Source organism: Peromyscus eremicus, chromosome 3 (genome assembly GCF_949786415.1).
Source record: "Peromyscus eremicus chromosome 3, PerEre_H2_v1, whole genome shotgun sequence".
Classification (NCBI taxonomy): domain Eukaryota; kingdom Metazoa; phylum Chordata; class Mammalia; order Rodentia; family Cricetidae; genus Peromyscus; species Peromyscus eremicus.
In genome coordinates, this window is record NC_081418.1 from 20208655 (window position 1) to 20230169 (window position 21515).

Below are 21515 nucleotides of genomic sequence, written 5' to 3' on the forward strand. Positions count from 1 at the left end.
CCTACCTGTCCTCTCTCACCGTGCCCCATGCTACCCACTGAACCGCTTTTCTAAAAGAGAGCGAGGCTGAGGCAGAGGATTCAGGGAGCGGCAAGATCAATCATAAGTAAGCTCTGAACTCAAGTGCAGAGAATAACTCTGAGGTGACCGAGGAGGCGGCTCGATGGGCAAAGTGCTTTCTGTCGCCGGTGAGGGTGTGAGTTCGGATCCCCAGCACCTCTGTACCAAACCAGGCTGGGCAGCACATGTCTGGAAGGCAAGGACAGCGGGATCCCAGGGATTTGCTTGCTAGGCAACTAGCTGAGCCAATCACTGAGATCCAGGCTGAGAGACAGACCTGTCTCAAAGAAAGTAAGGGAAAGATCAGTGGAAGAAGACATCCAACACTCACCTCCACATGTTCAGTCATAGGCGTATACACTTACATGGAGGTACATGTCCATACATGCATACACGACACGTGCAAAATATTAAACATAAATAGGCGATAACTCTTACCCCAAGCGAAAGAGACTGATTTCCTATGTGTGACAGAGCTGCCATTGCCTAGTTAAGGTTAGGCAGATCCCTGGGGCAGTTTATATGGAGACTGTATCAGTTTCCACAGAGCGTCCGTCCCTTTCCCTGCTCGTTACCTGCTCACTTGTCACAAGATTGTGATGGGCATTGTATAAACCAAGTTGAAATTTTTCAAAAGGTTTTGCTGTCTCCAGAACTGGAGGACGCAATTTGTATTCGTCACACCCAACTTGTTCCTTTCACCAGAAGGTGCAGTAAAGCTCACAATAGAACCACCATCAATGGTTGCAAAGGGACGTGTTCAGAAAAGACAGAGGTAGCTGCTCCAAAGCGGAGTGTCTGGTATGCTCAGAGACCCTTCCATGGAGGCAGAATACAGATAAACCCCAGAGAGCATCAGGGAATGAGAGGAAAATGGGATCTTGCGCCACTTCCCCTTTAAGTTAGTTATGAGTTCGTCATGGATGGAGAGGCTTCATCAGCAGAAACATATTTCCTCACCATTCTGATACCAAAGTTCCGTGAGGACCAGCTTCCTCTCAGAGATTCTCTCTGTAACCTATCAACACAGTCTTCCCTCTGTGTCTCCAAGTGGTCTTCTCCTGTACGCTCTCCTTGTAAAGACACTGCTCATGTTGGATTTCATTGCCCAAAGCTAAAGTTAAACTTAATTACCTGTTAGAAGGCTTTATCTCTAAATACAGCAGTCACATTCTAAGGTACTGCCGACAGTGGTTGGATTTTGAAAGCAATGCAATTCTTCCCATAATGAGATTACTTCAGTATTCCTGTTTATCCTTGCTTGTGGACCAAAAATAAACCCTGTTAGCATCACAGGCTTCACCAGACATCTCTTCACCACCCTGGCTCCTGGTACCTGAGTTCAAGACTAACGCCCAGGGTCAGTAGGATCTTGAAGGAAAGTACCGTTGGTGTAATGAGGTTGTTCTGACAGTTGGCTCTGCTGATGGTGAAGCAGAAGACCATTTCATCCAGGGGGACCAGCTTCACTGATGCTCTGCCAGTGTTCAGATGTCACACCATGCTGATTTGGATCCAGGCTCTGTACCGTTCAGTTTCCTGCCATCACTGCTCTTCCTGGACAAGCACGTGGGACTGTCTCAGGAGAGCTGGCTGAGTTCATCTCTTTCACATATACACCCAAATCATTTGAAATGCAAGAGTTACCAGGAACTTACGGATCTATACTGATGTTTTAACTCTGAAGCTAACTTTGGTCTGTTTTTACTGGGATAGAATACATCATATGTTCAATTTCTTTTTCTCCTATGGTACAAAAACTATTCCTGGCTAGATTTCCCACACTGATTTACAGAGCGGCTGTGCTGGTATACATTCCCAGCAGCAATGCGTGAGGGTTGCCTTGCCCCACACCCTCACCACCATTCACTTTTTTTTCTTCATGGTAGCCATTCCATGGGATAAGAACAATCTTGGTGTAGTTTGGATGTGCACTTTCCTGGCAGGTAGAATGTTGGACGTTTTCATGTATGCACTGGACAGTTGTGCTTCTTCTGACAACTGTTTACTCAACTCCCTGGCCCATTTATTGGCTGGATGGCTGGGTTTTTTGGCTTTAACTTTTGAGTCACTTCCATATTCCAGGTATTAGTCCCCTGTCAGGTACACAGCTTGCAGAAGCTCCTGGAAACCCAGCATGTCAGCACTGTCCTCTGTTCATCCCAGTCTTTCCTTAACCAACACTGTTACTCTTCCCATGTGTCCATCTTTCACACCACCAGTGAGCCCCGAACTGGTGAGTGCAAGGGCTTCTTAGCAGCCGTTGTCTACCACTCTGGCCTCTGCTTGTCCTTTTGGCTCTCTCTGTCCTAGGCTTAGCTCTCCCAGTTTACCTTGGCATAGCCTTCTTTCCCGTAACAACAGTTTTCCTGTCCCTCAACGCTTCTTGTAAATACTTCCCTGTCCTGTCTTTACTCCATATCTTTATTTCTATTGTTAGTTTAACTTGAGAGTCACTTTCAGACCCAAACACACCATATTTAAAATGCCAGTCACATTTTCCCCTTTGCTCTACTCCTTCTGTCTTCCACTCAGCTAAAGGTACCAACTATTCGGTCATCCACACTCAGAAAAGATGAGAACTTGCACATGTTAGATATCTTCAGACATAGCACATTTATCAATGCATACTTAATAAATTAGCAGATATTCCATCAAGAAGTCTTAATATGCCCATGATCAAAATTACTATTATTATTTTATCTATGTCGACAAACGCTCGGCCCTACCAGGGCCTGCCTAGCTCTCACCTTGATATCTAAGTGGGAATGCCATTCTGACTTACGTGATCAGGCAGGCTCTGCTCTCCCCCTTGACTGTCTTCCTTCCCATCCATCAGGGTCTCTGCATCTTTCAAAACAGGCCTCCTCACCTGTTCCAGGTAATACCTGCCTTGACCACATCAGATGGCAACCTGCAAGCCAGCTGGCCTTGGAATTCCTCTGGCACCTAACAACTGTAGCACAAAAACAACACCCGTCTACATGCCTGTTCTCTTCCTTCGGTATAAACAAGACAGGCAGTGCTCTGTTTTCCAGGGATTCTCAGACAAGGTAAATTCCTTGTTGAGTTTTACCTAAGAATGTGTCTTGGAGAAAGTTTTATTTCTCTTTTCTTCAGACAGTGCAATCTCTGCACCTCCTTGTAATTCTGGGTGTGTTCCCTTTTTTCTTGGTTTTCATGCCGCTTGGATCTGCTTCAATACCACATTGCAATAACCACTCGTCAGGATGGCGGCCACAGCTACGCCGTCTTCCTGTCCTTGTTAGAGGTCTCTGTTGAGTTCTTGTTCTCAGGTTTCCACGATACATAATGTGAAGATACAGCAGATCTTCCCGGAATGAAGTGTAAAAATCCATCTCCAAACACATGATGTTCTTAGTCTTCAATTCAGAGTCCCCTTTCCCCTACCTGGGTGGTTACTGCTTGAGGACAGAGTCAAATCTTGACTCCTCTTGATTGCCTGTATTCTGTTCTCAGTGACTCACTGATATCCTACCTGAAATATGTGTTTTATGAAAGGGAGTTAGAGCATCTGCGAGTGGGATGAATGCCCTCTAAAATGACATCATTTTGACAATGGACCCTAGTCTGTGTGTTTCTGCCATTGTGCTGTCAAATACCCAAAATACCAGAAGGAAAACACACACAATAAAAACTAAAGTTTTGAGTTTTACAAGCAAGAAGATGGACAAAGTTGGCAATCCATCTTGGTAAGGATTTACCAGATAACAGAAAACACTATCTCCACAACTCCAAAGGTCTCGTGGTGCCTTTCTGATAAACATGATATCCAGGCAGTGTCTGGCTTGTTTGATGTTTTACTTTGTCATCATTTTTATCCCTTCTCCTCTCCTTTCCTAGCACCAGACAGTAAACATTAAAATTGGCTTTTGATAAAACTACCTGGGCTGTCACTAAATTCTGTCCCACTACACACATTTGCTGCATCAGTTTTTAAAAGCTCGCCCATGCAGAATACTTCAACTGTGAAAGGAACCACAGAAGTAATCTAAAGCCGTGTCCCAACTCGGCCTGTATGCATACTTCCTGTCCTTTACTTCTCCAGCCCTCCTCCAGACTCATCTGTGAGTGCATGCCTTTGAGCTGCTGAATATTTATGCAGACATGTGTGACTAATTCAGGTAACTACAAACACTTTGGGGACTTAAATTCACCCAGCTCGCTGGATTTTCTCGTTGTGCAAAAGTAAAGGCTTGGTAAGTCCTTTCTTTTCTGGTAAATCTCTTTCAACCAGCAGGGAAGGGAAAAGTTAGCCTGTATTTTAATGATATAATGATATACTACACAGGTTACCTTCCCGGGCTTAGCTTTCTAAATAGTATCGTTGGGTGTGGGGAGATGCACACCAGCTACTTATAAAATGAAAGATTCCTCCCGTCCAGGCCTCCTGCATTAACTATCGTTTTACATCTAATATTGTAAGATAAATTAGAACTCATTTTTTTTACTCCAAAGCAGCTGTTTTGAGATCAAACAAATATAGATCCGTCTTGATCAGCTTTCTGTGACCTCTTAACTTTGCAGATTGTCGAGGACAGAAAGTAATCCAATTAATCACATGGCTATTTCCAATATTCTGAATCACCTCACCTCACATTTACCTCACATTTAGCTGGTGTTAGCTTCTTCAATAGGAAGCAGTTCCAGTCTGGCTGAGCGGGAATAGAGTAGTCGTCTCTTGTAAAGATATGGCTAACTCAAGCAGAATGTTTTGAACTTCTGCTTTTTAGGATTCTCCCTTCTGGTTCTCATCAAAATTAAAATAAATATGTCAGCAATATTAGTGTTAAATGTTATACAATAGGTATAGTTATTTAATACAGGAGACATGAGCAAGATGAGCTATTAAACCTCACCCTTACTCTGAAAATATACCCAACACACACACACACACACACACACACACACACACACACACACATGCACACACTCACGCACATGCACATTCACACACCTAAATGCTATAATCAAATGCGATGAGTTTACCAATACCAAATTAGCTTTGGTAATTGGCAAATACCAATTTAGACGTTTTAGAAATAAGTGCCGTGGGGGAATCAAAGCAGGATCTATTGTTCTAGAGTTGTAATTTAATACTTTTTAATTTGTGCATTTAAAACAGTCACCGTGAACTCACACTAAATGTTGCTACCTGCACAAGACTGAACCTCTCAGAAAAGCATCGCCACCAGGAGAAGGGCTCACGAGACCTTTCATAGTTTCTGGATTGACAGTGCTGGAGGGCGGGGAGAGGGGTAGCCACTCCTAAGCTGTCCTCACTTAAGTAAATAACTCCTCACCTATATTCATGTAAGCAACACTAATCAAACATTGTGGGTCACCAGAGAAGTTTAAAAGACATCGAAGTAGAAGTGGGCTTTGTGAGAAGAAGAAATAGTTCAGCAGGAGTGTAAGAGGAATAAAAGAGATTAATGGGGGTATATAATTCTAGTACGTATGTGTTTGTCTGTGTTTATAAAATTTATGGAAGAACAGATTTTAAAATTTGTGTAGGATCGATGGCACAAGTCAGTTGGAAGAAACAGAAAGCTCTGTGTTTCATCTCTAGTCCTGTATGACACCAGAGGAGCAGGAGTTCAAGGTCATCCTCAACCACAAAGTCAGTTCCAGTTCAGCCATGGCTACCTGACACCCTGCCTCAAACAAGGTCAACAACAAAAGAGGGCATACATCTGTGAGAGTTTGTAAGATCGATGTCACAAACATCGGGTCTTAACACTATTTCAGTGGAAGTATTTTGCTGTGCAGCCTGCTAGCTAGTAAAACGCAGTTGTCCAACTTGACATTCAAGTCATAAAAAACAAACAGAACTCAGGCCTGCAGACATTGACACCTTTCTTCTTCTAATCCTTCGTGACTTCCAGATACAGGCACAACCACAAATCTAGCTATTTCTAGGTCTGGTCCATTCTCCTCCTTTGCACCTCCAATCCTTCACAGAGATATTCACACCTTCTCTCCATCCTTCTGGGACTCTCCAACCATCGCGACCCTCATGAATTTACAGGATGCTTTTTTGACTAATGAATATGATGCTGAATATGAAGCAGCAGCGTAGCCGTAGTAGCGACAGCGGGAAAACATGCAACCAGTAGAGGGCACTCTTTTGAACCGGCTCACTCCTTGCTGTTGGTCCATAATTCTTCCAAGAAAAAGAGAATGTGCTTGAGAGAAGAGCTGTTGAAGGAATGAAGCAACTCAGAAGACCCCAGTGTCAGGACATAATCCTCCTCTCCCCAATTCCAAAGAGCAGCTCCACTGTTTAATGTTTTCACAATGTGTCCATAAAATGTATGCCACTAGAAGGCCAGTTTCAAAGAACCTTGAGTTCAAGCTAACATTCATAAAAATGTCAGTGTGGGAAATACTCCCTTTATAAATTAGGCAAAGCTTGTAGCTTTCCCCATGGCTTTGAACACTCACATACTAGTCAAAACCTGTGAATATGTGTACATTCTTTTTTATGGATAATTGGGCTCTTTATTGGCGGCGCCTCCTGGATTAGGAGGATTCTTCCATGCAAATAAGCTGTAGAGGAAGGCAGAGCAACAAAGAACGCCTTTCATGTGGCTTCCGCTCTCAGGTAACCACACTGAGACAGAGACAAACGTCGAGTTCCTAGATGTCCACAATCATCTTTCAAATTGTTTTAAATCAACTCGTTCATACAAAAGTCCTCACATACTTTTTGTTAATACCCAAAAACAACCAACTGGCCTGCTCTCCATGTTCTTTTGAGAATAGTTTACCCCAAGTGTTACTGTCTCAGCTCCAGCTCCTGTACCTGAGTGCGGCTGTCACCTGCATTGCTGTTTAATAACAAGTCACAGAGTGAACATGACTAGGAGATACTGTGTGCATTAGAAGGACCTCAGATTAAGTTGCACATGAAATTTTCCAATGACAGAACTGAATTTGTAATGATTCTCTGGGTCCAAGAGCATTGGTTTCTTTGGTTTGGTTTGTGAGTTTTGGTTTATTTGTTTGTTTAACCACTTTCTTTTTATGGTAGAGGCATCCATTTTGTATGAGCCTGGAGTTTTGGGGTCCTTTTGGTGGCTTTTTCTTTTTTAAAGTGATACTGTGGTCTCACATTTTGATGTTTCCTGGAAGAACCGGCTGGCTCTTTATTTAAACTACTTCACAGGAACCCACAGAACAATTTTTGGAGGATATTTTCATGTTACTTGTCTTGGTCATCATCCTTCTCCTGCAAGAGAATGTTGTTTCTAGGTGGTGGCCATTTGGTTTCCTTCTGCTTCAGAACTCAGGGTAGAGTTCTGAACTTCTAACTCAGAGTTAGTTTCCTGCCCCTTCACCTTTCTGAGTAGTATCCCCTACAAAATACTCCTCCCCCACAAAGGAAATGTTTACAAGTCGGGACGCATGTCTATGTCTGCTTGGAAAGTTCATCATTTAGAAACCAGCCCAACCTTAAGAAGCATGTATGGTGTGTGAGGCTATTGGGGAATGTTTTAACACAAATCCTTCTATTCCCCGGCCTTCAGAACACTAAATTCTGTTGGCATGCTTGGAGGTCTCCCATAAATGAGGAAGACAAAGAACACAGTGGAAAATGGCCATTTTGATCTCTGTAATCTCAGCCTGTGTCAAGAACAGGAAGCCACCCCTGTAGAAATCATTTCTAAGTTAGCAGATTGGAGTATGGGTGACTCTATTGGTTCTTACAAGTATGCTCACAAAGCATAGCCTGGTTCCAGAGTCTTCACTGCAGAATGCTGCATGTTGTGAAATTCACTTTCTTTAAACCGATTTTACCGCCTGACTCTAATGCAAATTCAGCATTTCTTATTTTTCAATTGCTCAAAGAGAAAAACTATTACTACTTCCATTATTTCAAACTTCTCAGTTTTACATGATTATTTTACTAAGTTACAAAGTTTAGAAAGCATTTAAAATCGTCTACATTTTTTATAGACTCCTGACCTAAATTCTATGAACATCAAGTAAGATGGAGTCTGTTATAATATGTACCATTGACCAGGCCTTTAGAAAAACAAAATTTTCTGAAGCCTTATTTCATTCCATCCTTGCTGCTGAGTAATGTGGCACATAGCAGAACCATCCCGGAATCATAAAGGAGAACCTAAGGATCAGAGCACCATCTTCCCATCTTACACACAAGAAAACTGACGTTCAAAGGCATCAGGTGAAATTGTCCAAGTGCTGTAGCGGTCCCTGTTTTTCCATGGCCTTTGTGCTTGATCTTAGCTTTGCTACTTCTGTCTTTCGGCGGCCATCTTTGTAGTCTTTACCAGAGGCACCCAGTCAGAGACCTGGAGCCGAGTCTTTGCCCTCTTGTTCTTCTTAATCTGCTTTCCACGCCACAGCCTTGCTGTGCTCTCCTGGCTAAAGGATGGTTCCCATGCTGTTTCTAGCATGTAAGAGAAAATGTTCTTCTCTTCCCACCAAACGACCCCTCAGAAGCGTGGGTGATATCCTCAATGGCATCAATAACTGGGTTAGGGAAGAAAAAACGGTCAGTAATCATTGTTTAACTGTTTGTACAAGTCACTTAGTGTGCGCTCAGTAAATTTTGGTTGAATTGCATGGGAGGGTGAAGAATAAAGGTAACAGATTTGTTGTTTTTTCTGTAAAGACTGAAGATGAGGTAGAGGGGCCCCAGAGGGCCGGTAAACAGAGGATGTGCTTAACAACTAGAAATCCTGAGACCAAAAACTACCTCCCCTCCTCCACAACCTACTTAACTTTCCTGAGCTATAATTTTCTTTTCCATAAACACCATCTACCTTACAGAAATTTTATGCGGATTAAGTCAGACAATGTGTGTGCAGAGCCTGGCCCACAGAAAACCTTCTTGCCTGCCCTTCACATCCGTCGGTGCTGGTCGACCACTCTGCTTTGTTTGAACATCAGCAAATTAAAAGCAAGCTGGCTTGCATAACTTCATGCCCTTTATTGGCATGGCAAGCCTGGAGACCGGAGGAAATGGATGGAGTTGAGGTTTGATTTCAGTGGCATGTGCCACACAGGCACAGGTTGTGGATGGTGACGGTCCCCTTTTTCTTTTCAACACGTTGCTGATGCTAAGCATGGCGTCTGTCAGGGGAACACACAGGTGAAAGGGGTTTTGTCCAGTGAACTCTGACTGCTTTGCAGAACACTTTCTACGGCAACACGCTGTGGAGCAATATTTAGTTAACTAAATGACCGTGGGTATTTTCTAGAGTAAATGTTTAAGATCAGGAAGCCTCTGTGACTTTGATACACACAAAGGATATTGTGAGAGTCCTCCTCAAAATCATTGGCAGTGTTTGTTCCCAGGCTGTCTTTTTCACAATCTGTGGTATTTGAAAATCAATACCCATGCCCGAGGAAGCCATAAAAAGTTTGTGAGCTCTGAAATTTATGTTTCACAAACTCAAAAGCAGCGTACTTGGGATTGGATGCTTTGAAGGTCTTTTATGAAAATGTTAATATTTCATGATATTAATGTTTATCAGACATTTTAAAAATGTTTAAGCATTTGAGGCAGATCTTTAATAATATTATCCTTGGAGACAAAATGAAATAGAATAATAAAATACTTTATTGGACAAAGTGTAATTACTATTAAAAATAGCACTAGTTTACAAGTGGCATTTCTGTGCCTGAATTTTATGCCTATGCAAGACATGGGACCAACTGGTCTGTAGACAGGAACCCAGATGGTATAGTAATGAGTTCAGTAAGTTTCCCAACCCATGAATTTATCAAGGCTAAACAGAGCCTTTGAAAATGGGAACCCTCTTTCTCTTTCCCAAGCACCTACGATAGCCAAGCATTACTTCCACAGTGACTTTTGTAATAGAAGGTTCAGCCGTGGGGGTCAAATGTGAGGAGGAAGCTGCAGAAAGGCAACAAAAGAAGAGTATTTCAGTCAATCTGAGGGACAGGAAAAACACTGCGGTGAGTGAGTTGAAGAAGGGGAGTTGTTTCCAGATGTTTCAAAAGTGAGGTCTCCAGGATAGACTCCAATTTTTACTGAACTTCTCAGTAGAGAAAATAGCAAAAAGAAAACGAGGGAGCATACTACAAAATCAACAGAATAACTTATGAAGGGGATTAGCATATCTCTTGTTGACAGCTCCTTGGTGCGTGATGGTCTAAAACTGGGTGGAGTTTTAACTGATCAAAACGATAATGGCAGGTGTGTTGTGTGTTTATTGCATGTTTGTGTGTCTATCCACAGCTACAGCTCTGTGTGCTTATGCGTACTACTGACTGACTGAATGAGAGAGGATACTGAGAACCCAGTCTTAAAACATGTTTGGCTTAGCCATCACTGACGTTAAAAGAAATGTGCTGTGTTCTCTAACAAATAGTGGCCAGCTAGCTATGAAATCAAGAATCTGTGGTAACATGTTTTTCTCTTTTGCAAAGAGTCAGAATGTAATATACACAGCTGTCAGAGAAGGACCAGATACTCCATACTTCCTTTTTAATATACATAAGGGCAAATGATACAATCATGCTATTAGGTAACAATTTAGTACTTGGATTTTTCTAGAAAAATGAGAGGAAGATGTAAGTTAGTAGCCAATAAGCATATAATTTTGGCTTCTAATCATATTGCAGACATGAGATTTAAAACATTTTTGTATAAAAATTAAAGAATAACAATATAAAGGACTATAAGACAAATGTCTAGTTTATTCCTTTTTGGTGTTTCAGTGACAGATATTGTTTTTCAAATTACATTCCATCACAGATACTTTTGAAGTTAAAAATATGATGCATCCATCTTCCATAGAAACACTCCAAAGACACACACACACACACACACACACACACACACACACCACTGGTCCAATCTGTGTTGCTTCAATCTATATAAACTTTGTTTGCATCAAACCAGCGACTTTTAAATGTCAAGAAAATGCAAATAATGGAAAGAAATCAATTATAGTTACTACCAGAACAAGTTGTTGCGTTATATGTAGGTTAAAGAACTGTGGGTTTGCACTGATTTTCTCCGCTTCAGTTCCAGTGCGTGTACTTTGTGCATTTTGCATGCGCAAGCAGCACACATTGGCAGTTCGCTCTGATATTTGGAGCTGATTCCCTACAGATGTGTTCTTTGAATATCCGAAGCAGAAAGGATTTGATTGTTATATTGTATGTTATCTTTTCTTGATCTTACCACCCTGGCCTGTGCAGGCATTCCACAGAGCCTGAGAAGGGAGTACAGACAGCTGACTGGAAAAAGAAGACAAAATTCCCATTGTTTAGATTTCTGTCAGAGGATATAAGAATAGTTAATTTCTTTTATCTCTGGGGCTTTCATTATCATTTAAATTTCATTTTACATTAATTGATCAGGGATTAGTAAAGCCATTATGCAGAAATTAGAATAAGACAAGCCAGATGGAATGAATAATTCATAAAGTCCAATTACGTTTTATTTCTGGTGTACTTTCAAACTTGCCTCTGACTTCTGTGCTATTTTGATGTGACAATATTCGCTGGAAATCAAGTGTGCCGTTTTAATTTATTATATCCCTCTGGAGTGGAGGCATTTGTATGCAGTGGAAGAATGTTCAGTGTTTCCCCTCAGAACATCAACTTTAGGGGTCTTAGAAATCCTTAGTGATTTAGAAAGGATGGCATATTTTCTGTGCACGTTCAGAGGTTCTAGATCAGCTACATCACTCCACTTGGTTCGGGTAGACTAACCCTGAAGGTTAAGGAGATTAGGGTCTTGAATGGCGCTAATGATTCCCACTTTCCTGTAAGAGCTGAAACCCCTTTACAGGTAGGTATTTGTTCCCTTTCCTCGCCTCAAAGGAATCATTAAAACGCGAATTCGGCCTGCAGTAGGACAGGAAGCGGCCGCCGTTGCTGCAGCGACAAGCAGGGACCACGAGGTGGCAGACGTTGCCTTCGGTGCAGAACCAGGGTTCCCAGGGACCGCCCGGGCTTCGGAGCATCCCAGCGGGTCCAAGCCCCTCGGACCACTGCTGGGTTCAGGCTCCCACAGCTTGCACAGCTTGGCCCGGCAAGAATTCCGAGCTAATGGCAGTCGCGTCCACCTGTCTGGAATGTCGCTTACAACCGTGTCTGAAACCGCCTCACTCCGCGGGTCCCGGCCCCGGCCCATTCAGAGTAACCCCCACCCCCCGGGATTTATTTATGCCACTGGACAGTTGTAGTCACATTAAAGCTCCGGTTCACCTTCTCGAGGACTTTCATCTCGGGAAGTTTTATGACACTTGGTGAATGTGCAAAGTTTTTAATTAGGCTCTCTAGACAGCCCGAGGCGGCGGCAGCGCCACTAAGTCTTCACGGTCTCTCTGCTTTACAGCACAACAAGCCGCTCTACTCCTTTGAAGACAATGCAGACTATGTGTACGATGTCATGTGGTCCCCTGTGCATCCCGCGCTCTTTGCCTGCGTGGACGGGATGGGGCGCTTGGACCTCTGGAACCTCAACAGTGACACTGAGGTGAGCGGCGCAGGCGCCTGGGCCCGGGGCTGGGAGGGGGCACCCGGGACCACTCTGCAGTCTGACTCTTCCTGCAAAAAAAAACGGCCTTTTGTGGACAGACCTTCCAGTTGCCTCGGGGCTGTGCCCATGGCCCCCCACCCCAGACCCACCCCTCATTTCTTGACTATCCAGAAGGGAACCAGCAGATGCATTGCCCCAAATCCCATGTCACTTCATCCTGTGGAAGATCTTAGACAATTACTGATGCTGCACACACACACACACACACACACACACACACACACACACACACACACACTTTTTTTTTTAAGGCACAAGGTGTATTCACACCTTTCCCTAAGGGAGAGGACACATAGTATTGAAATAACTTTATTGGCAGACACTTGGAAGAGAAAGCTTTTGTGGATGCTGTTTTTAGATTGGATTATTGAAATGGGGTTACTCTGTCAATGTTGGCTATTTGTACTTTTTCTATTTTGACTCCATAAAAGATGATTCTCTTCACTGCTTTCTGTTTAGATCTACCACTCATTTAATTTTTACCAAGGAAATATTCCTTGTCTACAATATTGAACTCGAAAGCAGTAGTGCCTAACTTTTAACATGTAAACAAAACTCAAGTATTTTTTAAAGTGGGATTTTAACCATGTCACATTTAAAGTCATTCACAAGTGAAAAAAAGTGCCTATTTTTTTTAAAGTTGATAATTAAATGATTATTTTTAAAGTGTCTATCATGTACTTTGTTCCTTTTTTTCAGACCCTCAAGATTATTGAGGGTCTAAGTCAGAGCCATTGGATTTTTGCTGTTGTTGTTATTATTGTTGTTGGGAACATGTTATATGAATATTATGTGTCCTAAAATGGCCTCTGCATCATTTCTTGGTTTTGGGTTTGGAGAGCTCTCCATAAATGCAAATATCCAGGTAAAGAGCACATGGTAGGAGGTATGCGTCAAGTAAAGCAAGTCTTTTGAAGTGTTTAGAGCAGGAAGCTGTTCGGCCTTTTTAATTAAGGATCCTACAGCTGGAGGACATGAAGGAGGAGCATACATACGAAGCTAGGATTTTTTGTGGGAGGAGGCATGGAAATTTCCTTCAGGTGGTGCTGCATCTGGGTGTCTTTAAGGGCACAGATACCTGTAACTATCACCAAACAGCTACATTTTGAAAGTATTTCCATTGCAGCCTTTTTCCTTTTACCTCCAAGAGCTATGTGACAGGGAAGTTATGTAGTGAAGCATCTTTGAAAATAATCAAAAGGCGTGAGTGAGATGCCCATCATTCGGGATGTTCAAATGTTTATAACATCATTGCTTTTCATAGTAAAGTGCTATTACCTTACATTGTAATGGCTTCCCAAAGTCTCTCATCGCTGTTGATTAAAATCATATTGCTTCTATTTGCTAAGAGAAACTCACCCAAAGCAACCAAAAAAACAAACGCTTTCCAGATTGACTGGGGAGGTTGCTGTATCAGAAGGGAGGCCAAGCTGAGGGGATGTGTGCATGACACCCCGGCTTTAATGCATATGAAGGGATGGAGTGGTCTACACCCTCCTTAGTAACTCCTGTCTAACTTTGTCGGTTGCTTTTTTTTTTTTTTTTTTTCCCAGAAAAAGAAAGTGATGTCTTGACATTGCCTTCTCTTTCTGTGAGTGTCAAAGAGAGGAACGCAGACGAGTTTTATGGCTAACATTTAGAAACTCAGGGTTGGTCATGCATACAGTTGGGGTTTCTGATGAACATGGTTCTGCTTTCACAGTGACAGTAAAAATACACCGAGTCTGACTCCGACCCAGCACCTCACACTTTGAAATCCCTCCTGGCATTTCCATTTTCGGGCAAGTTGGGTAATATTTTACAGGTATAAGTCAGATTAGGAAAAGATTTCTTCAAAAAAAAAAATTGAAGGAGCCTAAATTCCCAGTCTATCTTGTTGTTCTTCAAATTATTCTACTTTAAAGCCAAGTTGTCCCTGCTGTGGCTGTGCAAAAATGGCTCCTCGTATTTACCTTTGATGCGACTGACTTTTACTGCTTAGTAATTTATGCTGTACACATCTTGTGTCTGCAATTAAAATGACTGTTCCTAAAGACATGAGAATACTTAGGAAATCCAAGTTGAAAGTAACACACATGCATAGGGCACGAGGATTATTTTAGTCCACATTCACTCACATTTGAACTTTGAATACCTCTTAAATTAACGCAGATTCATTTTGTTCTTCATGAACTCATTGATTTTAGCATATACTATAGACTGTGATAACTGATTTTATTTTTTATATTTTGTTTTTTTATAACAGCTATGAAAAGAAAGCATTGTGGATATTGTTTAAAACAGACTTGGGTTTGCTATGTTACTTACATTTCAGGTAAACTAATTCCTTTAGAAACACGTTAGGCATTGTTTTAACTATATGAGAGGGTCGGGGGTTTTTTTTGAGTAATTAAATTTTTAGCTGTGTTCATACAAAGATTAAACGTTTTACTCAGCTTTTAGATTATTCAAGGTAAAATCTGATGTTGAACATGGAAAATCCTTTATGATGCTTTTAAGTCACAGTGATAAAAATGAACTCTGAAGGTTCTATTGCTGAATCATGAATTTGTTTTCAGGCCAGCACCACTAATAATAAAGTGTATTGACAGAATTATAGTCTATCTAAATTCACATTGTTTTTATTCTTTGCAAGGTTTGGTTAAAAATTCAGACTCCAGCTTGCACAGCAGGTACCTTTACTGTAGAAATTGGGTATTTAAAAAAAAATGAGCTGGGGATTTTCATTTTACATTTTTGTTCACAATTGACATGCAATGATTTAAGCAGGTAAAAAGAATTTTTATTGATTTCAAGATGAAGTTTAAACATAGATTCTTACATATGATGGAGTTTTTATTGCTATTTTAAAGATAGGTATTGGCTCAATAGTTTCATATAAACAGATGGTTTCAATCCTGTGGGCAGCTGAATGCTGGGGTGCTAAGCCACAGTACATGTCATGTTTCCATGTTGGTGAATCACATTTATTGGGCGCAGGTCTCACACAGTGGCAGGAGATGCTCTCGGTGGCCCTCTTTTAATCGTTTCCCCCTTTTTCTTTTAACGTGCACCATTTTCTTTCTTAATGGCATGCTGTCATTCCCTAGTCAGCGTTCTTGTAGAAGGCCAGGAGCTCTAAGCAGTTGGAAAGGGCCAACCTTGAAGACAGGGCCGCACACACTGAAGAAGAGGGGTTGATTCCCTCCAAACCCTTCCTCCACACACTGAGGCTCTCGCAGTAAATAAGTAAATGACTGCAGGTTCTATTTCAGCGCTGCTGGTTCACTGTAACCGTGATTATTAGCCCAGTCATCAGTGCTTCTGGATTTCCGGTGTTTATTAAAGGAACATACACATAGATAGCTACATTTTAAGAGGGTGTCACCGGCTGGGCAGTGCCGAAGTTATGGACCATTCTCCTATCTGCCTTGGTATTGCCACCTGGAGAGAGAATACAAGGAGGAAAGAGGAGAGTGGAAGCTCCTTCAGGCTTCCTACCTGTGCACTTCTTTCCTCCTGACCATCCGCTCCCTGGTGAGCTTGGTAAAGGGGCTAATATCAGTGCATATATGCTGACATTTTCATGAAGACTCGCGTTATCTGAGGGATTGACTGTTTCCCCTGGTACCCTTGCCTTTTGTAGATCCTCAGTCCTAGTAAACACAAACGTCTTTTCCCCTTGACATAGCCAGCACAATCTAATGGTCAAGCATCGCATGCAGCTGTCATGCCTATGTGCTGGACAGACACTTGCCGAACTCCGGACAGATATACCTGTCACTGGCTACCTTGACTGTGGGAAAGAATGTCCCTGCTTCCCTTTCTTTTTGGTGTCTCTCCTTTCTCCCCCTCAAGTCAGTGGAGCGTATGATTCTAGAACAATGAGTCTCGTTCACTCTTGTGCAGGGGATGGATGTGGCTTCCTGCACAGGAAGGCAGTTGTGACTCATGGGGAAACACACCACTATAGATTAGTATGTTTAAATTCATATTCCTTTTTGTGTTGACAACCCCTTTGGCAGGTACCAACAGCAAGTGTGGCCATTGAGGGGGCGTCAGCCCTAAACCGTGTTCGTTGGGCACAAGGTGGCAAAGAAGTTGCTGTGGGAGACTCAGAAGGCCGTATTTGGATCTACGATGTTGGAGAGGTACATATTTGGAGTGTTCTGTTTTGTTTTGTTTTATTGTTTTCTTTGGGGAGAGGAAACTGGCTTGTGTATCCACTTTAAAGACCTACCAAAATTATTAACAAGACTTTCTGGGCCACAAGAACCCTCTCAATGGCTTTTGCAAATTTCCATTGACTTCAGTGGGAGTTTGTTAACACCTCCATGGGGCCTAATTTGGCCTTTGTCTCCATGCTCAGGATGCTTTTGTTAATGATCTGGACCCCTCCTATTTGTGCTGTGGAAACCCAGCTTAACAGACTGAAGTACAACAAAGCACACTAAAGTTCGCCAAACTCATAATGTTAAGATTGAAATTGGAATTTGCCATTTACTCTGAGAAAGTTGAGTTGTAGTTAGTGTGCTGAATCAAAATCACAGCCCTTAAGGTCACCACTGCCAATTAAGAAGACTGAGATTAATTAAATTTTATACCATTTATGACATTACCATGTGAGATTGCTGCCTCTTCTGGTATGTCTTATTATATGACATGTAAAGTACAGTGAATAACATGGGATATATCAATGTGAAAAATAATGCATCCTTTACTCTGAAAAATCTTGAATTTGTGGCCTGTCTTTACTTTTCCATTATATGTATAGAAACATATATATATATGTTTTCTCTCACTTCTTGAGAAAGTGTTGAAAAAAAACCCTTGATTTCTGGTGAGGTTAAGGATTTTGTTTTTGTTTTCCCTTAAAGACAAAGAAAATACAGGAAAAACAAGTAAGCGTGTTGTATAAAGTTACTTAGGCATGATTTGAATCTAACATTTGCATTCCAAAGAGAAAACAGACCACTTTTGTATGCACAGTGTCCTAGGCCTCGGAAGTTCTCTGTGACTACCTGGTGGACTAGCTTAGCTGATCGTACTGAGAAAGGTTCCCCACGGTCTCACCAATCAGCATCCTGGGACTTCGACAATCCCAGATGGTTTGTTCAGCAGTAGAACTTTTGATGGCACATTATATAATGTGGTGTTCTATGGTTGATTATGTTGAAACAAGCTAGATGGTGTTTTCAGATTTCAGCTGGGCGTAGAAACCGAATAACTTTAGAGATGGGGCTTTCTATCCTAGCACGCAAATGCCTAAGTAAAACATTTAAGCATCTCTTGCTTGTCCTGTATTTAGACTCTCTTCCCTGCCATGGTTATTCCTGATTGCCACAAGTTAAGACATGCAAAATGGCGGAGACTCTCAACACTGGCCTGCATGGTGAAGATCCAGATGGCCAGGTGCTCCACAGCTTGGAGTCTGGGAGAGAGACTGACATTTGAGTCAGAAATAGTTATTATCTGTGGCTTCCTAGTCATATTTTCTACCACGAGGATTCTTCATGTTTGGTATACTTTTTCATGGTCTTCACCTAAATAAAACTAAGCAACAAAACAAATATTCATTATTGAACTGTTTCCCAAAACATAAAAAAGCAAGTAAAGGACAATTTTAACAAACAAGGTTTCTTTTTCTCTCTCTTACTTTCGTGTCTTTTCTTTTTTCTTTCTTGATAACAACTGTTATTTGGGGAGAAAAATAAAGGTGGGAAAATATCCAAAAATAGCAGAAGAGAGATGAAATATTAACTCTCTGTCTCCCTCAAATGCATAATGTCCATTAGCTCTTTTTAGGTAGTGCACATTAGTTGTTTTATTCTTTTGGTCTAGCTAGCATAATAATCTGGTTTATTTTATAACGGCCTCCTGAAGGACCCCCACGCTTACAGAAATATTACATAGGTGTGTGGACACATCCCGGATAAGAAAAGAAAAACAACAACAACAGAGTACCATAGACATAATTTTCTGCAGTAAGGTCCATTGATAGTTTATGGCTAGAATGATGGGACCGTGACTCTGTCTGGGGAGTGTGTGTGATTTTACAGAAGTTGCTTCGGCTGATACGGCTGCTCGACTCCTTGCTAGGGCACGATCATCATCTCTAAACTGTGAAGTGTTGTTATGCCCATGCCTGCTATCACACTGCAGGTCAGGCTGGTTTTCATTTTTGTATTATTGCCCTTGCTTTTCTAAGTGATATTACAGACTACAGAAATGTCTGCCGCTATAGGCCAGTCTCGCCTATTGTCTGGAGTCTAGACAGGCTATAGAAAAATCTCTGGGACATATAATAGGCCAAACAATTTGTAGGGTTGTTTATCCTTACAAATTCACTACTAGGAGAGGAAAGGGGAATATACCATTTTATTGAGCGTAGGTAATGTTACAATCTTTCAGCCCTTCTCGGAATGAGTGAGAACCAGGCTTCAGCACTTGAACAATTCCCTCTGTATTGTTTGATCATACACAAAGCAGTGGTAGCTCACACTTAACAACGTCATTTAGACTAACTATCATTTTTTCCCTAAGTGTTTCTGCAAAGCATCTTATATTTTTTTCCGAGGTGAAGGGTCCTTTCTGTTTCTCCTTGCTGACCTCTGTAAGCTTGCTTTGAATCTTTGAAGACCACAACTGTGGAGGCACCGAGCACTGATGGGAAAGATGGACTCTTACAGTTGAGGCCCGGCTGAAGCTCACTTCTAAGAAATGGTAGCTACGTCCTGGGCAACTGCTGCTGTTGTAATGACTGTTATACTGTTCCCTAGCCTGGAACTGACAGAGCATCACTGTCCTTAGGATGCAGGAATATGTTCCAAACAGTGCCCTGGCGGCCATCTAACGCTCCTCCACGGCAGAAAGCCATCTGGGGTACTTTCAAGACTAGCTGGCCCATTGAGAATTAGAGGTCAAATCCAAAGCTGGTACATGGCTGATGAGAGGAAGAGAGCCTGAGCAGGAAGCAATTTAAATAGAAAAAGTAGAGAGGAAGAAGAAAACTACATGGCATTGAGAACCAAGCTGTCGGTAGGTTGTGCTACCATGATCAGCTTTCCAAATCAGTCCTCTGGTCCTCATTAAAGTTGAATTCCTCACCAGGGTCATGCTAGCCTTTGGAAAGCCTTGATGGAAAAAGACAAAACATTTCTAGATAACTCTTAAAATGCAGTCTGTGCGAGAATGTAAATGGCAGTTTCCAGAATGCTCAATGCTGATCAGCTTGCCTCGAGACCTCAGTAAACTGAAGAGGTGTCTGCCTGTGAGAAGCCCTCTCGCATCCCTCCTCCACTGTTGATTTGCCCGAGACCTCTCTAAGACAGGAAGAAGAGACGGCTAGCTTGTGCGAAGATCTTATTCTACGCGTGCCCCAGGCTCCTCTGGTGTGGGACTTGTACAGTGTCCCAGGGCCCTGCGCTTTGGAGCCCTGAGCCAAGCTGAATGTTCTATTGCCATTGTCTTGCAGTCGGTAAACAAAGCTGTCAGCAAGATGCTTCGTAGTTTCATTTTGTAAGGGCCGCGGCGTGTTACGTAGCCTGTTCTGTGCCCAAGGAAACTGACCATAAGACAAATCAGAAATAAAACATTTGGCTTTGACCCAGATCATTGGAAAAAAGAAAGGGAAATCTCTAGAAATGTGACCAAATAGAGTGCATGCTATGTAATCCTATTACCTACACCTTACATTATAAGGTCCTAGATTATAAACCTCACAAGGTGCATACAGGGAGTGCTTAAACAAAGGTAGAGTCCTATGACACCTCCTCACAACCTCATTTCCATCCTATCATCATTTTAGTTTGAAGCACAATATTTTTTGGAAAGATTTCTGTAATGCCTGCTTTATCAGGTGAAGCAGGGTAGGACGGGCCATCACTGTGCTCGCCGCTGTAAGAAACTTCCTGTGCACACAGTTGGAGACCTCTCCACTGGAGTCCAGGTAAGACCTTAGGGCACTGTAGAGAGGGACTCTGGTGTCACCAGTTGCTGGCAATCATCTGCCTCATCTGTCCCAGCTGAGGCTGCAGCTGCTGCGGGGAGTCCCAGCACAGAGCCCCAATGATCATGTCCTTCTCTAGTACATAGTATAATTATCCTTCGTGACTCTTCTGATGATAACAGTGGCTTGAATCCAGATTTACTGATGCAACTTATTAGGAACTTGCGAAGAAAGAGGTAAACAGAGAGTTGTATATGAGCTCACGGAAATCAACAGGTTGAATTTGTCCACCCCCTCTTTCTTTACTTTTTGTTACATTTAAAAGGCCAAAGTATGAGTGATATCTCAGGGCCTGGAACTCAGGAAGTACAACGTAAAACAGTCATGTTTTCAGGCAGGCGACTTGGCGCTGTGTTTGTATAGCATACATTTTTGCTTATTTAATTTCAGCATTGTATCTGGAAATCTGCTGCACATATTTATTTTCACAGATAGGGGCCTATTTCCTTCTCAGAACAGGTGTTTAACTTCCATTAGCATAAATAGAAGCTATGCAAAGTGTAAGACAAAGAGCCCCCTTTTTATTATTTGGTTGTGATTTTTATTCTATTTGTGTTTTCAAAAATCACTTAAGTAGACAGTGGTTGCATGGATCATTTAAAATTTCTGAAATCTAAAATACAGGAGCTGGAGAGATGGCTCAGCAGTTAAGAACCCTTGCTGCTCTTCCAGAGGACCCCAGTTCAGTTCTGAGTACCCACATCAGACTCCTTACACCTGCCTGTAACTCTGACTCCAGGGGATCTGACACCCTCTCCAGGCCTCTTAGAGAACTGCACACACACATACACATAAATAAAATTTAAAAGTTCGATTTTTTTTTTTAAAATGAGCCTAGCCTTTGACTACGGTTTGAGAAATCTCCACACTACCAGATGGGATCACTCTGGCACT

General features: G+C 42.1%; 1 protein-coding gene across 1 annotated transcript in view; it reads left to right on the top strand.

Annotated features, from left to right (window-relative positions):
• Nucleotides 1-21515, top strand: part of Dync1i1 (dynein cytoplasmic 1 intermediate chain 1) — a 312054-nt gene that overhangs the window by 278151 nt on the left and 12388 nt on the right. Inside the window, exons 14-15 of the mRNA XM_059257353.1 lie at nt 12431-12571; nt 16639-16764. Coding sequence (XP_059113336.1) covers nt 12431-12571; nt 16639-16764 — 267 coding nt within the window. The remainder of the gene's footprint in view (nt 1-12430; nt 12572-16638; nt 16765-21515) is intronic.